The sequence below is a fragment of the Chelmon rostratus genome, chromosome 20 (genome assembly GCF_017976325.1).
Source record: "Chelmon rostratus isolate fCheRos1 chromosome 20, fCheRos1.pri, whole genome shotgun sequence".
In the NCBI taxonomy this organism is placed as follows: domain Eukaryota; kingdom Metazoa; phylum Chordata; class Actinopteri; order Chaetodontiformes; family Chaetodontidae; genus Chelmon; species Chelmon rostratus.
Genome location: NC_055677.1, coordinates 7,802,346 through 7,824,368, shown reverse-complemented (window position 1 = coordinate 7,824,368; position 22,023 = coordinate 7,802,346). Strand labels below are relative to the sequence as shown.

At 40.3% G+C, this 22,023-nt stretch overlaps 1 protein-coding gene across 1 annotated transcript; it reads right to left on the bottom strand.

The window, feature by feature from the left end:
- Positions 1-12,093: 12,093 nt before the first annotated feature.
- Positions 12,094-21,900, bottom strand: mettl4 (methyltransferase 4, N6-adenosine). The gene is made up of 8 exons (XM_041961590.1): positions 21,516-21,900; positions 19,533-19,598; positions 18,870-19,230; positions 18,507-18,576; positions 17,531-17,705; positions 17,327-17,433; positions 17,122-17,213; positions 12,094-12,972 (listed from the first exon to the last, which is right to left on the bottom strand). Exons 1-8 carry the CDS (start codon positions 21,744-21,746, stop codon positions 12,725-12,727), a joined length of 1,350 nt encoding a protein of 449 aa, XP_041817524.1. The 5' UTR covers positions 21,747-21,900; the 3' UTR covers positions 12,094-12,724.
- Positions 21,901-22,023: the final 123 nt, after the last annotated feature.

The window sequence follows — 22,023 nt, the reverse complement described above, 5'->3', positions numbered from 1 at the left end:
AACGTGTATAAAAGAGCATCTTTTACTTTTACTCTTTTAGTGTGGTGAATGTTAGTTGTATTCAAATTACAGAATACAGTGGATCTCAGTAAATTCACTGCGGATGATTCATCATCCCTTGGCATTATAAATGGCAGCAGATACAGTTTTCTTCTTCATGTCCTTTTGAAGATGAGCGTCTTTTTCTCCTGGGTGGAGATGTTGTTAGTGGTGATAAATTTAACACAGCTTAAAGTGATATTTCACAAGTGAAGAGCTATTTAATTTTGGAAAATGCAACTTCAAAATGAGTTCATGTGCCACTGTTGCAGGGTATTGATGCAATAACAGGAACACCTGTTAATGCAGTCAAATAAAACCCTGCAGCATCTGATGATTCAACCATAAGCAGAGTTTGTTCTTGGGCAGGATTTCATAATATAAAAAAACTTTTTTTTTCTTATTTCAGTGGTTTGACAGAATAACATGAACGTTTTTACATTTAAGGAAAAACAATGAGCAATGCAAAGTTCTTATAAGGATTCTTAATATTGAAATAAACGCTCAAAAGGCAAGTTTGGCTCTATTGCCACAAATACATACATACATGGTATATGTATATTGAAAAGAGATAAAGAGAGAATTTGCTAGACCTAATGTAACATCATTTAAAGAGTTAAAAAGTTCAATAGTGCAATACTTTGTTCAAGTGATCTTTGCCACAAATGACCAGAAAAGGACTTCCTGAAAAGCTTGTTTATTGTTAATACAATAGATTTTTGTACAATTTGCTTTAAAACCCTCTTTGAACGAATAAAATTTTCAGGGCTCTACATTACTTCCACTTTATCACTTCTCCTGCAGTCAGCTCAATATCAGGATACCAACTCAGAGAGTCTGAGTCAATACCTAACAAAGGTTATCCATCGGATTCTTTCCATAAAGCTGCGATCCATACTGCTGTATGAGCAGCCTATTTAAACAGCCGCCCTACTGCTGGCTTTGTTTACACAGGGATTTATTGAATAGAAGCTATTTTTATTACTCTAAAATTTATTCCCTCGGCTGTTGATACAAAGGCTGACAGTGATAGCTCCCCATGTGTTTGGAGGTTATAAAAGATCAGCATTTGTACATTTTTATGCTTGTAGTGTCTGTGAAAACTATATTTCCGTATTTCGACTACAAATTACATGGCACTCTAATAAAGCTTATATGCCATTTATCTTGCCTCTACTTCCCTGTGTCCACGTACTCTTTAAAGGTCAAGGTAAGAAAAAATAGAGGTTGTTGTTGCTGTACTGCGGAGGTGGGAATTTAGGGAGGCGTAGACATACCACTGGGACTGTGATTGATGGAAACCCCTCTGAATAACTGGGTAGCTGGCTCTTACTGGCAGCAATCTGCCAGCACTGCAGCCTCATCAACACAAGCCCACATCCTACACTCTTGAATTTACTCTCTTTCACATATTCCCAGTGCCGTTTCTCTTATACAGTTGATACAGCTGAGACAAATTGTACTACTTCCGCTCAGTTTTTATAACCGTCAAAAACCAATCCAGGTGTGGCTTCACCTGCCCTTTCCTGGGCTGCATGCATGGGCATCTGCATGTTGCATGTACAGACATAGGCAGGGCCAACGGATTGCACCCATCCGCATGTGGTCAGAGCTCTCTGCATGATTCACTTGCCAGGTATTTAAACAAATTTCCAGAATATACACAAAGGTAAATGTGAATTAAAAATGTACGTTTCCATCCACCAGCCAACCAGCTGTTAGATATATCCCTTAGGTATCAGGAGGTTCAGATAAACAGCTGGTGGTGCTAATTCTGCAGTTTGAAAGAGCGACAGTCAAACCTCAAACAGTGGCAACAATGCAGAAAACATGATGGAAATGGAGCTTCAATGTTTGTTGCATATTAATTTGAAAAGGTTTCTGATGTTTTCGCCATTAACTGTCGTTTCTCCACTTCAATGGAAGCTACAGTGGATGTTTGAGGTCACATGCTCCATGTACATCATGATTAATTAAGTTTGCTTTCATTACACTTTGTCACATTTTGTTTTTATTGATACCCCTGCTTTTCCACTTCAACAAAACCTGTAAAACCTTTTTTGCAATCTTTACTTTTTAACATCATATTCGAAATGTGGGGACAAACAGGTTGCTAGAAATGCATGATACTTGAAGATCTGTGTAGATCACGGGGATGGAAAATATAGCATCACATCTGACATCTGAGAAACAATTCAGTGTTGAAAAAGCAAGAAAAACGTATCTGCTGCATTATATTTTGTCCTGCTGGTGCCTGAAGACAAATCAGTTCACACCTTACTCCACATGCTGCCAGAAAGCAGCCAACAGATGGTTTTGGACCGTTGGATTAAAGTTGCTAAAGCTATGGATCAACAGTCTGCTCCCTCGTTGCCGTATTTGTTGTAATATACACTCAGTGGCCACTTTATTAGGTATACCTGTATACCTGTAAACCTAATGCAAAACTTTGTCCTGAACAAAGATGATAATGTTCAGTTTTGATTGATATGGTCAGAGACTCACTATATGGTTGTTATTATTAAGGTTGCCATATTGTTAAATTGGACTACATTATATTGAGAGGTGATTCTATTGTTTTCCTAATTTACAAACGTGATCATGGAAAACTGGAAAGACATTTCAATATAATGATTTTATTGCAATTTATAAATGCTATACAAATAAACATTGCCTTGAAATATCCAAACTACATGTTTTAATGGCTGCACAGCAGCATAAAATGGAAATATTCAAGATGTCTTCTGCATCATGTTAAACGCATTTACCCAGAATTAAGCCTGACATGTTTGGTATTTTAAGAAACTTCACCAGAATTTAAAATCACGCTCTGTGTAGCTGCACAGCACGAGTTAGTACAGTCATTACAGATTCAGTTCAGTCCAATTATCAACTCAAATTGTGCATTAACCCTTGACTTCCTATGCCCCTCTCTGAATTGTTCTGCGTCATCAATTGGCCTACTACAAAACATAAGTACTAAGCTCTTAGAAGCGTCAGTGTGAGAGGAGAGAGAATCCACTGTCATATTATTATCAGTGTCATCCTGAGCTTTGTTTGGGACACCACTGACCTTTGCTCAGTAGAGACAGGGGGATTGGTATTCTCCAGCTGAACCTGACAACATGCCTCTCTCATTCCACAAAGCGATGGTTCACAAACCAAGCAGGCATGGAGCTCTAGCTGCACAAGTCCTGGCCCGTTACAGAGTATAATACCAATGCTTCTGTTTTCTGCAGCTAATTTAGCAAAACAGATCGTACCAAGGGAAGGGAGGACGACTCAGTGTGACCATATTTCCTGCGTAATGGCACAGCTGAAGTCTGGTAAATACAATAAACCCAACGACGCAAGGACAAGCATGAGATGAATGAAGGGAGTTCAGTGTCACTGCGGGAAATGGACAAATAAAAAAGCACATACTGTCAGGGAATAACAAGGAATAGTTTCGCAACAACCTTTTATTTTACACAAGGACAAATCTTACATTCTCAAGTACAACAGCGCACGCTTGATAGAGCAGAGTCCTCATACCTGTTAGAAAACACCTCTATGTCTTTGAGTTCATCTCCTATGGAAGACACAATCGGTGTAGGAATGGCAATATTTGTTTTTAACAGTATTAAACAGTGGTAAAGGCTAGACTTCCTCACAGGTCTTCAGACAGTTGCAGGTGTGTCCAAAATGCTGCTGCCAGAGTCCTCACTGACGCAGCACATTACACCAGCCCTTAAATCACTGTACCGGCTTCCTGTGTGTCAAAGGATAGATTTTAATATCCCATTACCTGTCTATGAAGCACAAAATGGTCTCAGGCCTAAATACATCTCTGATTTACTTGTACATTATGAAGCATCCGTTTAAACTGTCAGCTCATTAAATCAGGGCTTAAAACATTATTGTTTCCTGCAGCTTCCCAGTAAATTAGAGGCAAAGCTTCTTTTTAATCTGTATTTGCTTGCTTTTGTTGTCATTGTATTTTAAATGCACATTATTTTTAATTTCTGGCTATGTATTTGCATGTTTTTTAATGTCTGCTATTTCAATGCCCCTGTAAAGCACCTTGAATGGCCTTACACGGCCAAAAATATGTGGACACTAAACAAAGCACATTACAACCAAACACATGCTAAAGATCTCATTCAAAAACCATGGGCAATAATATCCTGATATAACTACCTCCACTCCTTTGAGTTTGGATCCTGGCTGCAGAGATTTGCTCCCATTCAGCCACAAGAGTGTCAGCGAGGTCGCTGCTGATGTTGGGCGAAAGAGTCCGGACTCGCAGTCCTTCCAGTTCATCACAAAGGTGTTGGAAGCAGTGGAGATCTAAGAAACATAAAGGGTTGGCCAAAGGGTTGTCAGGCTGTGCTGTATAGGCTGGCTGCCTATAACTATCAAAAAATACTAAAAGAATAAAATATGGCACTCAAACAATCCCATTTGCTTACATTATTACTGTGTTTTTCTCTTCCCTCAAGCCCATTCAAGTTCTTCCACACTTAAATTGGAACAACATTTCTTTAAGAAACTGGCTTTGTCTTGTTGGAACAGACAACTGCCCTCCCTAAACACACTTATTATCTAAAATATCATGGCATATTATAACAATAAATAAAAAGTATGGAAAAACAGCCCCAGACCGAAGGTGAACAGGGACATACTTTTGGTTATTTTCTGTAAGTCAACCCACCTGCTTTCCACAGTATTCACTCACCTGTTTAGGTGCCACCTCACCCTTTAAGAACGTTGTTACATTAATGCTGATAGAACGATTTAGGCGTGACAATCCAACATGAATACCATGTTATCATTTTAACCGCTCTATTCCATTTCACAGAGGGACTCCAGGCTGCCATCTGTATTAAAATGCAGCCTTTGGCATTTTTTTAATCATTTGCATAGATGAATTCCTCCCACAGAGTCAAAAACTTCCACGAGTTTGTTTACTCCTCTCACAGTGGAGCGCCCTGCAGCAGTGCATCTACTGTGATGCAACGTGACCCGTCGCTGACACGCAAATGATATTTAAGAAAAGCTTCCTGTGCAAAATAACGAGCCGTCTTCTTTAGTCTTTACTGAGGAATAGCTTTTCCTTTTGAGAGTTCCCCATTCACATGTTCACCTTTCTACTGCTGCCACATGCTAATCTACGACTGCACTGTGTTGCACTTTTGTAAATGCATAAAACAGAGCAGATTTCGGACAGACAGGGAAAGAGATCCGACATGAATCTTTCTGTTTAACAAAGCCAAAAGATTTGTAAAGCTGGCACAGACTGATTCACTGCCTGCTGCCATCCACCTGTCAGCCATTTTGACACCTAAGCTGCTAATACCCCTCAATTTATCTCCTTCAGTGACTATTTTGGACTTGCTGCTCTTGTTTGGCTGTTCAAACAGTCCTTTTTCTTCTCTCTGACACATTTTCATTGACTCACTGACACATGGTGCTTGCTGACAGACAGATCTTTACATGAGAGACATGAGGTATCCTGTGAATGAATATGGATGGAGCCGTTCATCTGTCCATCTGCCATTAGGCCTCACTGACACTGCACACTGACAGCAGTCAGCGAGAGGCTGAAATGAATCTGAAAATGGAGTTGATGTGAATGAGGCTATCATGTTTTCCCAGGGGAAAAGTAACGCCTGAAGGAACAGTTTCAGTCTCATTTATACTCCTTGTAAAGCAGAGTCAGGAGGTGTGACATGTGAAATATTGCAAACTGTCTGAAAATGTCAACATTAACAGACAAAGAGAAAGAGGTTTGGGTGCAGAGATGCAGACATTCACACATTCACATATCGAGCTGGAGCATTTCCCAGCATGCACTGGGCAGAGGGCAGGAAAATTCCCTGGACAGCAGGTTGCCGGCTAGAAGACAAAATGTCCTAACGCTCATGTTCAGACTAGTGGGCAATTAGGAGACTCCATTCATGTCTTTGGATGTGTGGCGAGAGGGGAGCAGCATGAAGCAAAACCCACACAGTGACAGGGAGGACTAATTAACGTAAATCAAATTAAAACTGAAGCAGATGTAAATAAAAAACTACAACACAGCATCCGTTATTCTGTGGACAAAAATGACAGAAAGTCAAACCTCTGGACAAGATGTGTGTGTCTTTACAGTTCTGACACACTGCACATGGTGCACCATGTTGGTTTGTTAGCTTGTTAGCTTTTGCCTGTCAGAGGTTTGCAGCAGGATCTCCTATCTGTCAGTCCTCTGTGGCCGCCTTATGCTCAACCTGGTTTGAAGCACTTGTTCGACACAGGCAAAACAGCGAGGTGAGTCATTGTGTTCATGACATCAACCGTGAAAAACCAGAAAAAAAAAAAAACAGAAAGGTAAACTCGTCTGTCAATATCGCTAATTTGGCGTAAAAGTGGTAACACATTTGTTTGTTATCACTATATAATGCAAACATGATAGCAAACTGATAAATGTAAGACCAGTGTTCAGTCTCTTTTTTAGCATTGATTTGGTCTCCACTAATCCTTCATGTATTTGCCTCTCAATGCTCAAATAAGTTCACCAGCAAGTGGCTAACTGTGTCTGCCGTTTGGTGCCTGTATTCAACCAGCATATATCTTATTTATTTTACGTATATCTTCTTTAGCTGACCTCCAAATTAAATGTCAAAATAAATACGTCCATGCCCTCTGGTCTCCCCGGACAAGTGCTATTGTTCTGTGTGAGCCACGAGCCTTCATTGTGACCACCAACATTTCAAATTTAAAGAGTCATGTGCTGAGTCACGTGTCACAAATGAGTGAGTACATTCACTTACTTACATATATTCACCATTTAAAAGCCTTTACCCTGTTGGATTTGATGCCATACGTTTATGAAGCAAATTGAGTAAACTTTGGTTCAAGTGTTATTTTTTGGCTTCACTGACTATTCACTTTACTGGGACCACTGGCGGTGTTCCCATTGTGCATCCTGCTCCACATTAAGTCCAGATCATGTGGTTTTTCAGCACAGTTTTTTATCCTGTTCCGGATAAAAGTGTGAGATCTGTGAGCTGCAGTGTGTTCTTGTAAAATTATGAGCTCTACAGCGTGTCTCGATTTAGCTCTGAAACATGCTCATCTTTCTTTATATGTATATTTAATGACAGCCAGATATATCTTGTCCCTTGGGTGACTTTGAACCATTTCATTAAGTACATGGCACCACGTTAAATCAGATTATATTACCAGAGTCTCCATCCTCCTAAATGCATGAAGGATATTCTGCGAAGCCTTCGCTTTTATTCCACTCATCTCAAATTTAGAGGTAAAGGAATCCTTTGAAGAAATGAAATTATCATTTGAATGTGTATCAGAAAGGAAATCAAAGCTCATCGTACTGCCTGTTTAAGGAAAAACTACCAATATTATATATTATTAGGATTTCTGCTGAATGAATAATGAAGTCAGAGTCAGAGAGCAAGAGATAAATGTTTGAGATAAACTAAATAACAAAAAGAAAGAGCGAGAAAATCTGAATTTTAACTTTTTTAATTGCTGCTTATTTTGCTACCTCGTAGAAGAGAAAAGGTGAGAGTTAAAAATATGCACTGGTGGTGTTTCTTTTTTTTTTTTTTTTCTTTTTTTTTACCACAAAATACTTCATTAGAAATGTAAGAACATACCAGAGCGGCTACCATAAACATCAGAGTTGGTGGTAATAAATTTATACCTTGGGAATTGTTTCTTCGTCTGCACGTTCAACTCCAGATTTCACATTCTCTCTGATGATGCTGACTGATGAAACTACCAAGTGTTGCTGCTCGCTCGCTGTGGTTGTTGCAGAGCTGCGTGCGTCTAGCAAAGACAGCACAGAGGACAGGGCCGAGGGATGGAGACAGACGAGGAGAAGCGGCACCTCTTAGGAAATAATTATCTCTCTCATCCCCCCGCAGCCTCATGTGGGAGATCTAGCCGTGATGGCTGCCAGTTTGCTGCACGGCTGTCTCTAAACCAAAGGCTTTGTTTTTCCCTCTGTGAGCGGAGTTGTTGACAAGGCTTTTGAGTATTTACAGCAACATTTTCTCCAACTCTGTCATACCCAGAACTACATGGGAAATGTGTCTGGCAGTTTACCATTGACAATATGGGGTAGTCTCTTGTGATAGCTTACACACTGGAGGGACTGCACAAAATCATTCATTACCACACTTAAGTGCAACAAGCGAAGTGTCTGATCTGATCAAAGGCTGTCAGAGCAACTTGTGAAGATGTGAGACGCCATGTTGAAACATTGATTTACATCTATTACTTATTATCCTCCCAAGAAATGTGAACTATCAGGGAATTAAAAGGGACTCTTCACTAATTTTGTATGTCAAAGTATATTTACCAGCCTGTGAAAAGGCAGCAGTGGAAGGTAACTAACTAACACAAGTTTGTACTAATTAGTACTGTAGTACTTTACTTTACTTACTACTTATGTATTAGAGGGAAATATTGCATTTTTACTTTAAGTTGCTTTTCAGATCAACAGTTTGCATAAAAACATGTGATATGGCTGTAAAATACATTGCATTATTAAAGATTAAACCAGTGGTTCCAAACCACACAAAAAAACAGTTGTCAGCAGCTCCAAAACAAAACAAAAAAAATCACAAAAAATGTCAAAAAAAAAAAACTGCATAACATAGCTTTATTTTTTCTTTATTTCTACTTCCATATCATCTCACCACCCCTCAGATTTATCTTGTGACCCCGACACTGGGACCACTGGACTACCTAACTATATATAAAGTAGTTAAAATTAGCTCCACCTTGAGCAGCTACAACAGTCATCAATCAAGTGATTTCACCCAGGTGTCTTGACTTTGGGCTTGATATCTCCATCTAATCTGTTTGAGTTTGACCATTCTGTTAAAATGAGTCCCTGAAGTCCTCCTAGTAAGTATGGTAATGCCTAGGGCTCATGAGAAATGTTTTTAAAGACTCCATGGAGTCCCTCCAATAAAAATCAAGTTTTCACCTTGTTAACATGCCCATAGTAAGTTTTTTTAAATTCTACAAGACATATCATGAGAGAAATAACCAGTCGATGCCATGGCTGAGCATTTCTACCTTGGAACTGCAGTGGATCTGCAGACTCAAGCACACAGATTCAGACTGCCCGGGCTTCATATATGAGGTACCTCGGGAACCTAACCCGCCAATTTGCGGGATGAGGCTTTAGTGAAACAAGGGCGTATCGGCATTTTGCAAGCTAAATTTCACTTTTTCCAAAATGACGGCAGAAACGTGTTCTGCTTTTGGTTGCAAAGTTGCAAATGGAGAAATGGTGATATGCTAATAAATGTATTAACAAAGGATCGTAAAATCTGTAGCCTGCAGAAGCTGTTTTCCAGACACAAAATGTATACTGAACTGAACTACAACGCTGTTCCATCCATTCATCATGAGGACACAGTGAGCTCGAGCCAACATGTCGCTAAGTTTATTTTTGTCGCTGACTGTGTCCAACAAATCTGCAGTGTGCTAGATAATGTTAGCCAATGTTAGCCTGTGGAGGGGGAGAGAGGCAGGGAGTGATGTATGAATGTTCCTGGGCCTCCATCACCTTCAAACGCTACTCACAAAGCCAACAGCAATCTCATCTGATCAAGCTCCTGCTCCTGGTGTATGCTAAAAAACCGACAATGAAGTCAAACAGCTGCAATTCAAAGGAAAAAGACAACTCACATAATCTCACTTCAGCAGAGTAGGAGGGGGACGTGCAGGAAGAGGGGATGACTAGGTCTTCAGTGTGGTGCTTCATCTTGAGTTTGACAGGACACTCTCCATCTACTGGCGCCTGGAAGAGAGATGTTGGCCGTGGTGACATCACTCTGCAGGGCATTGTGGGCTTTTAGGGAGTGATTGTGTATTCAGAGATGGTGAGAGAGAACAAAGGGTGAGGACGAAAGATATTTAGACAGACAGTGGTGGTGTGATAAGGTAAAGTTCAGGTAGGAAGCTGTACAGAGTTCTCCGGTGTAAGGATTAAGTGGAAGAGTAAGAAAGCACATCACAAAAAGCAGCTGAAGTATTAGAAAGTTTGTGATTCTTGAGCAATAAGCCTCATGGATGATAGATGCAGGCAACTTTCTGTGTGTCATATGCCTGACGAGCATTTCTTTCAGTTGCCTTTTCATTTCCATGGGAACGCGGACAATAATGAGAAATCCTTGGCATCCTGAATGGCACGGTTGAGTACCTCTCCACCTCCACCTCGCTAAAGGCATTCAATCACGACATTTGACTCTTATCGATTAAGCTGTTTGTCAGTTGTTTGTAATAACCCCTGAACTATAGCTATGCATTTTAAGCACTTCCTTCTGTTTAAACTTTGAAAGGCTTAAAATAGAGATATGTCTATACATTGATTACATACAGTTTTTTACACAAACCCATATTTCAGATCATAATAATGATTTCAGAAGGAGTTTGTACCTGTATCTTACACCATGTTCTATTCATCTATTTTCAATGTATGAGCAGGACCAGGACCTCATCATAGCACCTTTGTAAGAGTGAGCCTCGACAACAAGTCATCATTAAAGCAAAGATGCAGGAGGTGAAAGGCAAACTAAAGGAGCTAACATCACTTTTACTCTCGCAGTTTGCTTCTCTGAATCGTAACTCAGTCAAATTTAAACAGACATGAAATTTGCAGATTCAGTATGAATTACATTTTCATGTCATTATCAATATCAATATCGATATCTACAATGTTTATTGTGAGCCAAAGTCAATAAATCTGCTTAGAAATCACAGAAAACAAGACACCTCTTATATTTTCAGAACTTGCCTTACAATCATCGCGTTTTTAAGTTTTCTTCAGCATCAAATGAATCCAGTGATAGTTGCCTCTACATCTATGGATACACTGCTAACAGCAACTGCTAACACGTAATTCGGCATACTTTTAATGATGCCAATTTACCAAGATTTAAACAAATATAGGCAAGAAATTGCTGAAGTTCTAGCTCACAGCTAACTGATTCCATGGCAACGTCATGCTTCCTGTTTACATCTCCCAAAGAATTATGGGAGTGATAGTTCCAAAATTTGAGCATGGGTAATAGAGTGACAAAACTTATTAACATTAACTTCATGTAGCATTACCAATATTTCTTTTACTTTAGAGTGAACTTGAAGACTTTGAAAACCCCTGCTGTAGAGTAACAACTTCAGCAACAAGCAAGTAGACCTCATGATAAAGATCTTTTTTTGTCAAAACTGTGTTTACATTACAATGAACATTTAACAGTACACCTTCAATATATGATGACACATTTAAGAGTATGTTAGGTTTAGAGCTTAAAGCAACATGCAACTATTTTACCTTAAAAAAAAAAAAACAGCTTGAATACCATTTTGATGGCACACTGACTTGTAATATGGAGAGTGGAGCCTCTTTCATTCCCACTCTGCAGCCTGAACGCCTGTTGTTGCACTTACTTGGGTTGTTACTGCACAAACCACAACTGTGGGTCTTCAGATAGCTATAAGAAGAAGCTTGCTCTGTATTCTCAGCACGGACATCATGGCAGAGGCAAAGTGACCAAAGACGAGCAAAAGGCAGGACAAGAGTAAACTTCAGACTGGCTTTTAGTCATTGGCGACGCCGAGCTGGACTTCTTCCTGTTGGCCTTGCATAATAGGGCTTTAAAATGGCAGGATTACAGAATAAAAAATGCTTTAACCTTTTCGAAAATGCCGACAGTAGGGACAAACAGAGGGCTGAAAAACTCACATTAACTGCACCCTCAGCACTCAGCACTTCTCTGCCTCTCATCCTAGCTTTAGTCGGGGCAGATGAGGAGAAACAGATGAATAGACTGGGGTGTTGGGTGTGTGTTTGAGCGACAAGGTAATGTGTAAATGATCCGGCTGGAGTCACACCATGGCTTCATTAGCTGTGATGTGCACTGTGCTGCAGTGGCCGTAACTCATTCCACATCCTGCCTTCAAGACAGCCCTGCTCATCCCTTCTCACAACACCGTCTCTCCTCTCTCTGGAGACCACAGACTCATTAGAGAGGCCCCACCCAACAGGAAAAGGCAGTTTAATGGCTGTGCTGACGGTTTGAAGCGTGACACGGGGAAAAGTGCGTCTTTCAGAGAAAACAAGAAAAAATTCACGCACAAATTACGTAAGGATGGATCTGGGTGTCCTTGACAGTACAAAGGCAGAGCGGAGGATACAGCAGTGACTTGTTCAAGTGAAACTTTAAACAGCAAACTCTGTTGAAAGTTACGAGCAAGCCGAATACATTCAACGTGAAAATATCTCTTTCATTAGGATTTGGAAACATTTTGAAATTCAGCTCAAATAGCATAGAGTGAGTAAAAAATAGAAATACTTTGATCATCCATTTGACACATATTGTGCCAAAGATTGCTCAAAAGAGTAAAAAAATAAAACCTTGAATGTTGTTTATCTGATTGCGGTGTGGGAAGTTAAAAACATAGCTGCACAAAAATGCACTTTCATCTCTCCAAATGCATCATCAGCCCTGTGATTCACTACTTTAAAAATGTACCCTGACCCAAAAAAACAAATCAAAAGGTCCCACAATCATGAGAAGTACAGATCAAAAGGAAATGGTATAGAAATATTTTGCTATCGAATCTTTATTAAAAACAACTGAAATAGTGTTAAGGTCAGACGTTAGTCCACAGAGGTGGGTCAGTGATGGGGAGGAGAGAATTCTCCAGGCGGGCTAAACTCTGCTGAGTCTCTGGGTTTGTCCGTGCACTCGTCTGTGGCGTCGTCTTTAGGAACGTCTCCTCGATCAACGGCCGGCGTCAAAGTGAAATAGCTCGTGTGCTGAAATTTGAGCACTTCATTGCCCCAGCTGGTCCATCCAGGTTGAAGACTTCGGGCAAACAGCTCCAAGCACTTGGCTTCAGCTCTGACGTAGGGCTTCAACACCTCTAGAGGAAGAAAGAAATGAGGAAGAGGAATGATTGCGGCTGCTTTAACCCTCTCTGAGGTAAAAAAAAAAAAAGTTATTGGGCCCTTATTGACCCCTTGCTCTTCTTGCCGTCTCTGTGTGTGCCCTGTCACTTTAAAATAAAAACATGCAGATGGGAACATTACCATTAGTGGAGGAGGTATTCACATTCTTTACTTTATCAAATGTTTCAATAAAAGCCCTGCATTGAAAATGTTACTTCACTAATATTATCAGGAAAATGTACTTAAAGCATCAGAAGTCATCAATGCATAAAAAATGTCCCCTGTGACTGTTATACTGTTATATTTAATATCATTTTTGATCATGCATTCATGTAAAAGCAGGATTTTACTGTTGCAGCTGGTGGAGGTGGAGCTCATTTATAGCTATTTTGAATAGAACGACACCGAATGATTATTTTCAGTGTGGGTTAACCTGCTGATTAAAATCATATATTTTATATCTCTGGTTAAAGGCTACTGGTCTATTGCACTTCTGGTCCTCTTCCACGGAGTCCGCCATGTTGCACCTCCATCTACAGTAGCCCAGAATGGACAAACCAAACACCTTTTGTGTTTTTACTGTAGGGTGAGGAGAGAGGTATTCAGTTGGTTGCAATCTGTCAACCTCAGTGCTAGATGGCACTAAACCCTACACACTGGTCCTTTAATGTTTTACCTCATTAGCTTCATTGATTTTTGTAAATATATGCTTATTTTGAATTTGCACTATATTTTCTTATCTGCATCGATACTATATGTCTGTAAATTGAAAATTAAGTTTTTGTCGTTCTGTGTGAATCGGGAAAAACTAATAAAAAGATGGTCACTAAAAAAACAAAAAAATTGACGTTTTAATATACTAAAAATCATGTTGTAAGATTACTGCACTGCATCCATTTCTTATGGGAGCACTTTGCTTGTTACTCTGTAATAGGCAGAGGACGGCACTGGCAACAGCCCAGCTCCTTCACTCCACAGCACAGATTTTTCTATGTGGAGGCCGGCAGTGACCTTGAGTCTATAAGTGATGATATTCCAAGAGCGGCACACCTGACAGATACGTTTCACTTCCTCTGCCCCTGTGCTACTCTGTCTGCTCTTGTGCATGCTCAAACCAACCTGACACTCGCCTCAGCCAACACCCAGGGAGTTAATGAGCACAAAAGCCTGATCCTCGAACCGATCCAACCGGTGTCCTGCCTCCCGTTTTCTCTTTCTTTGCACGTCAGAGTCACAGAGTGGAAAGGCCAAACATGCAGCTCTCCGACTAAATCAACCCCAACTGGTGACTCAGCTCTCAAAGTTGAACAGAGAATAAAAGATCTAATTATCCTCTTAACTCTGAAATGGGGCAACGTATAAAACTTCTGCCGAGAGGAGCCTGAGGCAAAGGAAGGTGTTACTTAACTACTCTCTAGACAAGTAACATATTCAGCCTCAAATATTCTACCTTGAAGGCTCCTCAAATTCTCTCTAGGCTTGATCACAAACTAATTATATTGTACAGGGCTGCTGTACTAGTTACAGCACAGTACCTCATTTCTCAGTCCTAATTTTCCAATATAATATTTCCAATCAATACAAACAATGACTTTGACTCTCAGCATGCATGTGGAGTCCCACAGGGTCTTGTTTTTGGCCCCATCTTAATCTTCATTTACATACTTCATTATTGTCCTGTTGCCGTATACGCCTGTGACGCCAGTAACATTAAGAGTCTTTCTGTCTTTCTTGTTCCTTGTAAAAAGCTGCTTAACAGATATGTTTAACTGTTTACATTTGTATTTTTTCGCAAATTAAACTCCATTGCACTAATTTCCAATAAAATAGTCCCTATTCACATGGTGGCCATTTTCCTCTGACGTCCAGCTCAATGATCCTAGCAAAAAATGTCGTACTGCTGTGTTCCGGATCACGAGTTGTATAAAAGTAGCGAATCTGACAAATGATTATCACTTCAGTGCTTTCTGATTGGTCAGCAACTGAAAAGACAACGGATAGTGATTGGGCCATATTTCAGGGTAAAACAGCATATTTGATAACCGAGTCTCACAGAGGTAAAAGAGACAAAAGGCAACCAGACCTTTAGCATCGGGGTTTCTGGAACAGCCAATATGAATAACTTGATCTAAATCTGAATAATGTTTTATTGCATTATTTTTATATACAGTTTAAAAGTGATCAAGTAAAAATCAGGAGAGTTTGTAAAGAAAGCTAAAAACTGCAGCTGCCAATTAAACATACTGGCACATAGATCACTGTTTCTCATCCATTCCCCCAATCAACAGTAATGCAACCCACACAACTGGCAGCGTGCCTCTTCCTGAGTTGAATTAGGAACCGCCATTTAACCACTAATTATAATACCAGGATGGGAGGCGACTTCATTTTTCACAATTTTCTTAAGTTGTAGGGGGCCCTAATTAATGAAAAACCACACGCCTTGTCATTCAGAGAAGTGCAAACACTTTTTTTTTTCTGCCGCTTGACCATCTGGCAAGGATGTGTGGTATCCGTAACAGAGTAATGGTGTTCCTTATTTCTCCATAGCAACCAAGAATGTCAGTAACAGGAGCCCCATCTGAGAGGGGAGCAGAAGCGGGTCAGGGTTTCTCAAGGCTGCAGACTTGAGGGTTGTGGCTTTACACCACCGAGGCTGCCCACCGGCTCTAGCAGACCAGACGTGCTGGACATGGACACAAAGTGCAGCACAATTACAGGGAGATGAGCGCGAAAAGGCTCAGAGTGATAAATGACAAAAGTCGAGGTCAGTATTTGAAATTTCTAGCAGTTTTTATAATCTACTGCAGGAGTGAACAAAAGAAAAGCTCATTCATCCTTCAGGTCCTGAGGTGTTAAATTAAACTCTTCTGCTTTTACTGGCATCTGTGCAAGAGTTGGGTCAAGCCCTTCTAATACATAATGCCACAGTGCAATTTATAATTATTACACTCACAGATTTGAGCCACACCCACTGCCGACAGAGCTTTCTCACCTCTTGCAGGAAAACAAAAAGGGCACTGAAACAGATGCAACTGAGCTACACCACAGTTAGAGATGCTGCTCATTCTGGCCATTTAGTAGCGCACAAATAAAACCCTTTTTCTGTCATAATCTTTTTTTATTTTTAGTGTTATTTTGTCTCTTCATCTTGTGCAGCCGTGTACATCTAAACAAAGACTTCTGCATTACAAGCTATGAAAAACTAAACTGGAATAAACAAACCAGCACTGCTTAAACCTCCCGAGAGGCTTGGAATCACACAAGGAGCCTGAACACAATCTGTGTCTTAATCTACTTAATCTCTATGGTATCACAGCTCCACAATGGCATCCTTATGATTTAAATCAATGTATTTTAACAATGTCCAGCCACTTCTGTGAGGTGGAGGCTTTTCTGTGCCTGTGAAAGGGCACCAGCGAACACTGGCTGTGTTTCGCTCTCCATACTGCACAATAAATCGCATTCCCCTGAGAGGGAGGTAAATGACGTCAAGCCTCTCTTATTCATAGTGCATATTCATTGTGAAGGTTTTACAATGATTCTACCTCGCCAAGGCCATGTTTGAGTTCAAAACCACAATCTGTGCAGACAGGGCAAGTTTGATCAAATCTGAGCAGCAGAGGTCCCCACTCTGACAAATCGAACCTGTCATGTGTTGAGGAATCAAGTCCCCCCTGCATGTTGTGTTTTCTGACCTCCAGCACGGACACCTGCAAACACTGGCTGCATTCTCAAAAGACAATGTCAACTATCTGCAGTAGAAAAGCAAAAAGTCTAATATTTCTTCTTTTATAATGCAAAAAAATCTATGAGTTATTACTTTACTGCATTCGCTTCTCATTCAAAAACACGCTGGTCATAATTGTGTGTGTAGTAACAGTGTTGTCTTGGAATAAAATAAAAATGGTAGCATTTTAAATTTGAGCCATGCAAACCTAAATAACTGACTCACACCTTTGCCTTGGGTCTGCAGGCTCTAGAAGGATTTAGTGCTTATCATTGAGGCTGTATCGCAAGATAACAATCACCGATGTTGCAGCATTGCCCTCTGGTGGCATAACAAGCGCTGTACTTCTCTGACCAAGTAGCGTGGCACTCAGAGAGAAGTTGAAAATACTGACCTGAGAGTGAAGGCTTCTGGGAGTGGAGGGCTGATGGGACGCTGACAATCAAACGGCGATCCTGAACAGGAACCTCTGACGTCTCCGAAGAGCTGAGAGTGGTTAAACAAGTCGGAGAATAAATATGATGTAGATTTCTTCCATTTCAGGGTTATGACATAAAGAGTATGAAAACCGACACACTGAGACGTCAGTCATTTTAAACCTCATGGAGTTATCTGCAGAGGAACGATATCGACCCAGGACCAGCACTTCATACGGCTTCTTATGATGTGAATCCAGCGGAAACACAAACTGTCCAGATGTGGTGACCTGAGGGAGAGGAGGAAACCTTTAAAAAACATCTGGAATCACACCACCGGGTCAGATTCCCTCGACTGACAGCTGCATCTATTCAAAGTCTCTGTACCTTGACCCAGAACCATTCGGCCACAACTTCTACTCCCCAGTGTGGATACAGCTCATCACGGACGAAGCGCAGGTGGTTTGGCCGGTTTGTGACCCAGGTGACCACTAAACAGTTCGGAGACGCCAGTAGGGGTACTGGGAGCCGTTTCAGCTGGGTTGAGGGCAAAGAACTGTATCTTTGTTGAAAAAAAAAAAAGAAATGTAAATACAACCACTGTGTGTGCTTCTCTGCTTCAGTATGAGGTCACCAAACAGTCTCATACAAGTGCTAAAAAATGCTTTATTGAACTACTAATTATTTTTGAGCATATATATTTGCATGTTCACATACATGGTCTAGGGCAGTGGTTCCCAACCTGGGGGTCGAGGCCCCCAAGTGCTTCCCATGATAAATCTGAGGGATGGCGGGATGGTTAAAGAGATGTTCTCTGGCGCCACCATGAGGCTGAAGTGCAGGAATTATGAACTATTGGATGGGTTGATACGAAATTTGACAGATATCCAGTCACAAGATTACTTTGGTGATTCCTTGACTTTTCCTCTAGCGCCACCTGCAGGTTAAAACTTTCACCATTTGAGTGAGATACCTCAAAATCTACTGACTGTGACTTTATTAATCAGATTAATCAAGGTCACAATTTGAATCTGTCCAGTACTTTGGTTTATGACCAAATAGTGTAAAACACTGCACACCTTGACCCCTTCAGGCCTCAAAATCCTTCAAGTAAGACAAATCACTCTTTGGTTCATGTCCACACTTGGGCTATAAGTGATTAAAAAAAAGGGGGTCTCATTTAGAAAAGGTTGGAGGGCCACTGGTGTGACGTGGAGACAACATTTTGTAATGCATGTAGCTTTAGAACTGAATTTCTTAGCTTATTTTAAATCATTCCTTTAAGAGTTTTCTCCTCCAACCCTTTTAGCCTGTTTCTTCATTTCTGCTTTACACTTTCTAAAATGCCTGAATGTCAAATTACCTGCGACTCCTTTTCACAGACTTGTTTTCCCACGGTGGATCCATAACTATTAAGTCAAACCTCTTTCCATCTGTGGGAGAAATAAGCAGCTTTATCAAACAGCGTCAGGCTGGGAAACGACTACTCTGCTCCCCCTCGAGAAACGCACTGAGTCATTCTAGAAGTATTTACAATGATAGATTTAGGGAGGGGTGGTCATATTTATGTCACAATGACCAACTGTTTTACAGCTTTCATTTTCCATGCAAAAGAAGTTACCACAATCATGCAGTGGCTACAGTTGGAAGGCATTTGTCAAATTTTTCTCAATTGGCTGCAGTTCATACTTCGTATTCAGATGTACTTTCCCAACATTGTACTCACAGTGAACCAGAGGTTGTATCCTTGTAAAATCAGAAAGCAGGAAGGCTGTGCATGGTGGTATCACATACTCCTCTCCCATCAGTGTAACCAGTGTAGCCCAGCCGGCCCTGCTCTCTGTCACCTGAGAGAACAGGTCCACATGTGACCTGCAGCCATCCTCAGCAACAAGCAGCTGGACACACTCCTCCTGCTCCTCCTCGTCCACCAGAGGGAGCTCTTTAGCCATTTCACACAGGGCGGCAAGGCTGCACTCCTGGGGGGGAAGAGGCTCGCTCGCCGTGCCCGTCACTCCATTCAGATATCCAAGGGATTGGGCAGAATCCACCAAAGACTTGGTTCCCTCCAGGATCACAGACCTGATCTGCATCAGGACACATAGCAGAGATTATTTATTCTGGCTGCTGAGAAAAAACCTTAAAATATGAGGATAGGAGGTTTGTGCTGGCTGCGACTCTATTTGAAATGCAAGAAATTACATTTGTAATGCTCATCAGTGGTGGAAAGTAACTAAGTACATTTACTCAAATACTTTTTTGTACACTTCCATTCCACAATATTTCTGAGGCAAATATTGTACTTCCCAGATTCAAAATTATTAAAGCAAAACAAGCCAACAAATAAATTATGATGTATTTAAAACTTTAAGAACGAACATTAATCTACCTTCTGATGGAAGGCCTGTGAATCAACTTCCCCCTGGTTCAGTTCGCTGTGTTTTCGTTTCCTTTTCTGAAAGTCAAATTGATGTTGAATGACACAAAAGAAAAGAACAATAAATTCAGGTACCAATCACAACAAGAATAGTTATTGGTCCTATTTAAAAGCTTAACGTGACACTATTATGCTTGATTTTACTTATACTTTAAACATAAAACTTTGAACAACAATACTGCAGTAATAAAACAAGCTGAATTCTATCTTAAACCAAGATAGGAGCTGACCGACAAGATATTTTCATTAACAATCAGATAAGGAACCTTTTGTACAGTTACGTGTGTATTAAGACACTGAAAAGATGACTGCTTTAGATGTTGGTGCTTTTGTAAATAAATCAATTTCAACTAAGACTTCAAACATGATTCAATCAGGAAAATTCATTTATGGATCTGTTATATTTGACTGCTTCCTACAGCCAGAGATATTGATTATATTAGTACGCATATATCCACCATTCACGGTGGATATATGCAACCTATCATTGAGAGAGTTACTGAATATAAACATTTTGACATCTGGCTTGATGACAAATTTACATTTCAATACCACATAGACAAGCTTGTTAGCAAACTGTGTCAAAAATTGGCTTATTTTTACAGAAACAGAACCGGTTTCGTATAGAAAAAGGACTGCTGAGGCAGTTTTCCTTTCAGTTTTGGATGTCACTTATAAAAATGTTGCTTCTTCCACTCTTAAATCCCTGAATCACAAAGCATATAGTTAATTATCTAATTTAAACCCCAATTACTTAGAATATGAAGCTCACTGATTCACTATATGGACACTAGATGGCAATAAAGGGACATGTGACTGAATCCCCTTCATTTCCCACTGTGGGATGATCATAAGCATGTCCTTTGTGGCTTTTAGAAGAACAAACAGTCCAAGCCTGAAAAGCATTTTAAGCTGAAGTCATCATTAAGTCTATTTGATGTTATAGTATTGAGTGTGCCTATCTTATCTGAAACATTTCTCTCTAGGCCAGCCAGTTTCTTTACAGCATCGCCTCCTGTGGTGGCCAAACTGAACCTGTAAACTGTAAACACCCCGATGAAGCAAATAAACAAGTGAAATGTGTTTTGTATTCATCAACTTCGTCATTTGATTGAATTTAACTGTTTTCTGTAAATATGCAATCAATCTGAAGGATATGAGCAAGGGAAGCAAAGTGAGCAGAGGCATGTAAAAGTAGCCAAAGTGAGTAAATGATAAAACTAACGATTCATACCAGTTTACTTTCACAGTCTACTTGTCACTTTAAAATATGATCATATTTTATTCATCTTACTAGTGAAAACACAAAGCAAGCCAAAAAAAAAAGCCCAAACATTATCTGGCTGCAGCTTCTCAAATGCAAGAATTTGCTGCTTATCTTGGTCATATATGATAGTAAACTGAATATATTTAGGTTTTGCACTTATTGTCAAATAAACAGTGAATTTGAAAACGCCAACTTGGAGTCTGGGACATCTTCCACTTTTTTCTGACATTTAAAAGACAAAATGACTTCTCAAGATAACAACCGAACTAAACAATAACAAAAAATATCAGTTATAGTAGACGCAGCCCTCGTTTTGCTGTATTCAGACAGAGTATTTTCTGTAGCTAAATTCTATTTTATCAAATGCAAAATTCCTCAGTGTCTCTTTTTCCAGTGTTTTGAATTGTGTGTCTTTAAAGGCAATGAAGAAAACACTTGCAACCTGAAAACTACAGTTTAAGGTGAGTATTTGGTTCACTGATATGAGATGTCCATTCATGGATGGAAGTTTTTGCTTTGATAGTTGATGTTGCATAAACAGATGTACTATAGATGTCATTACGCAGACAGCAGTGACTCTGGCTGTTTGATCACAGCTCTACGACCAGCAGTTGTCGCTATAAAGTAACTGTCGAGACACTGGCAGCAGCCTCCGGAGCAGGATTTACCTTTGCTGGTTTGTCTGTTTCCTGCAACGTGTCCGTGTTTCTTCCACCCACAGCAGCACTGGCATTCGCACTACAGTAACTTTTAAAAATATGAAAGCATTGCTTTTTGAAACAACACTTGAAACGTGACTTTTGAGTATCCTTAAATCGGATGCATTGCGAATACCCCTGATCAATGAGTGAGCACGCATCCACAATCCAGCCTTGCGTGTTCTGTACCACCACGGACATTGTGAAACTGGTCGGTTCAGCTGGGAGCAACTGTCTAATCCAGCTGGGTGTTGTTCCGTTGTAACATGCCCCTGAGCTACCCAACAACAACGATGCGTCCAAAAAACAAGATTTACTCGAAAACGATACCGAAAGTAGACAGCGTTTAAACTCAGCGGCGTGTTCCGGTTAGCGATGTGCCGTTCGTGAACGAGTCGGCTCTATAAACCGACTCCTATAAGTGACCGATGAATACCGGCTTCCGTCTGAGAGCCGATATCGTCTCTGTTTCTTTTTT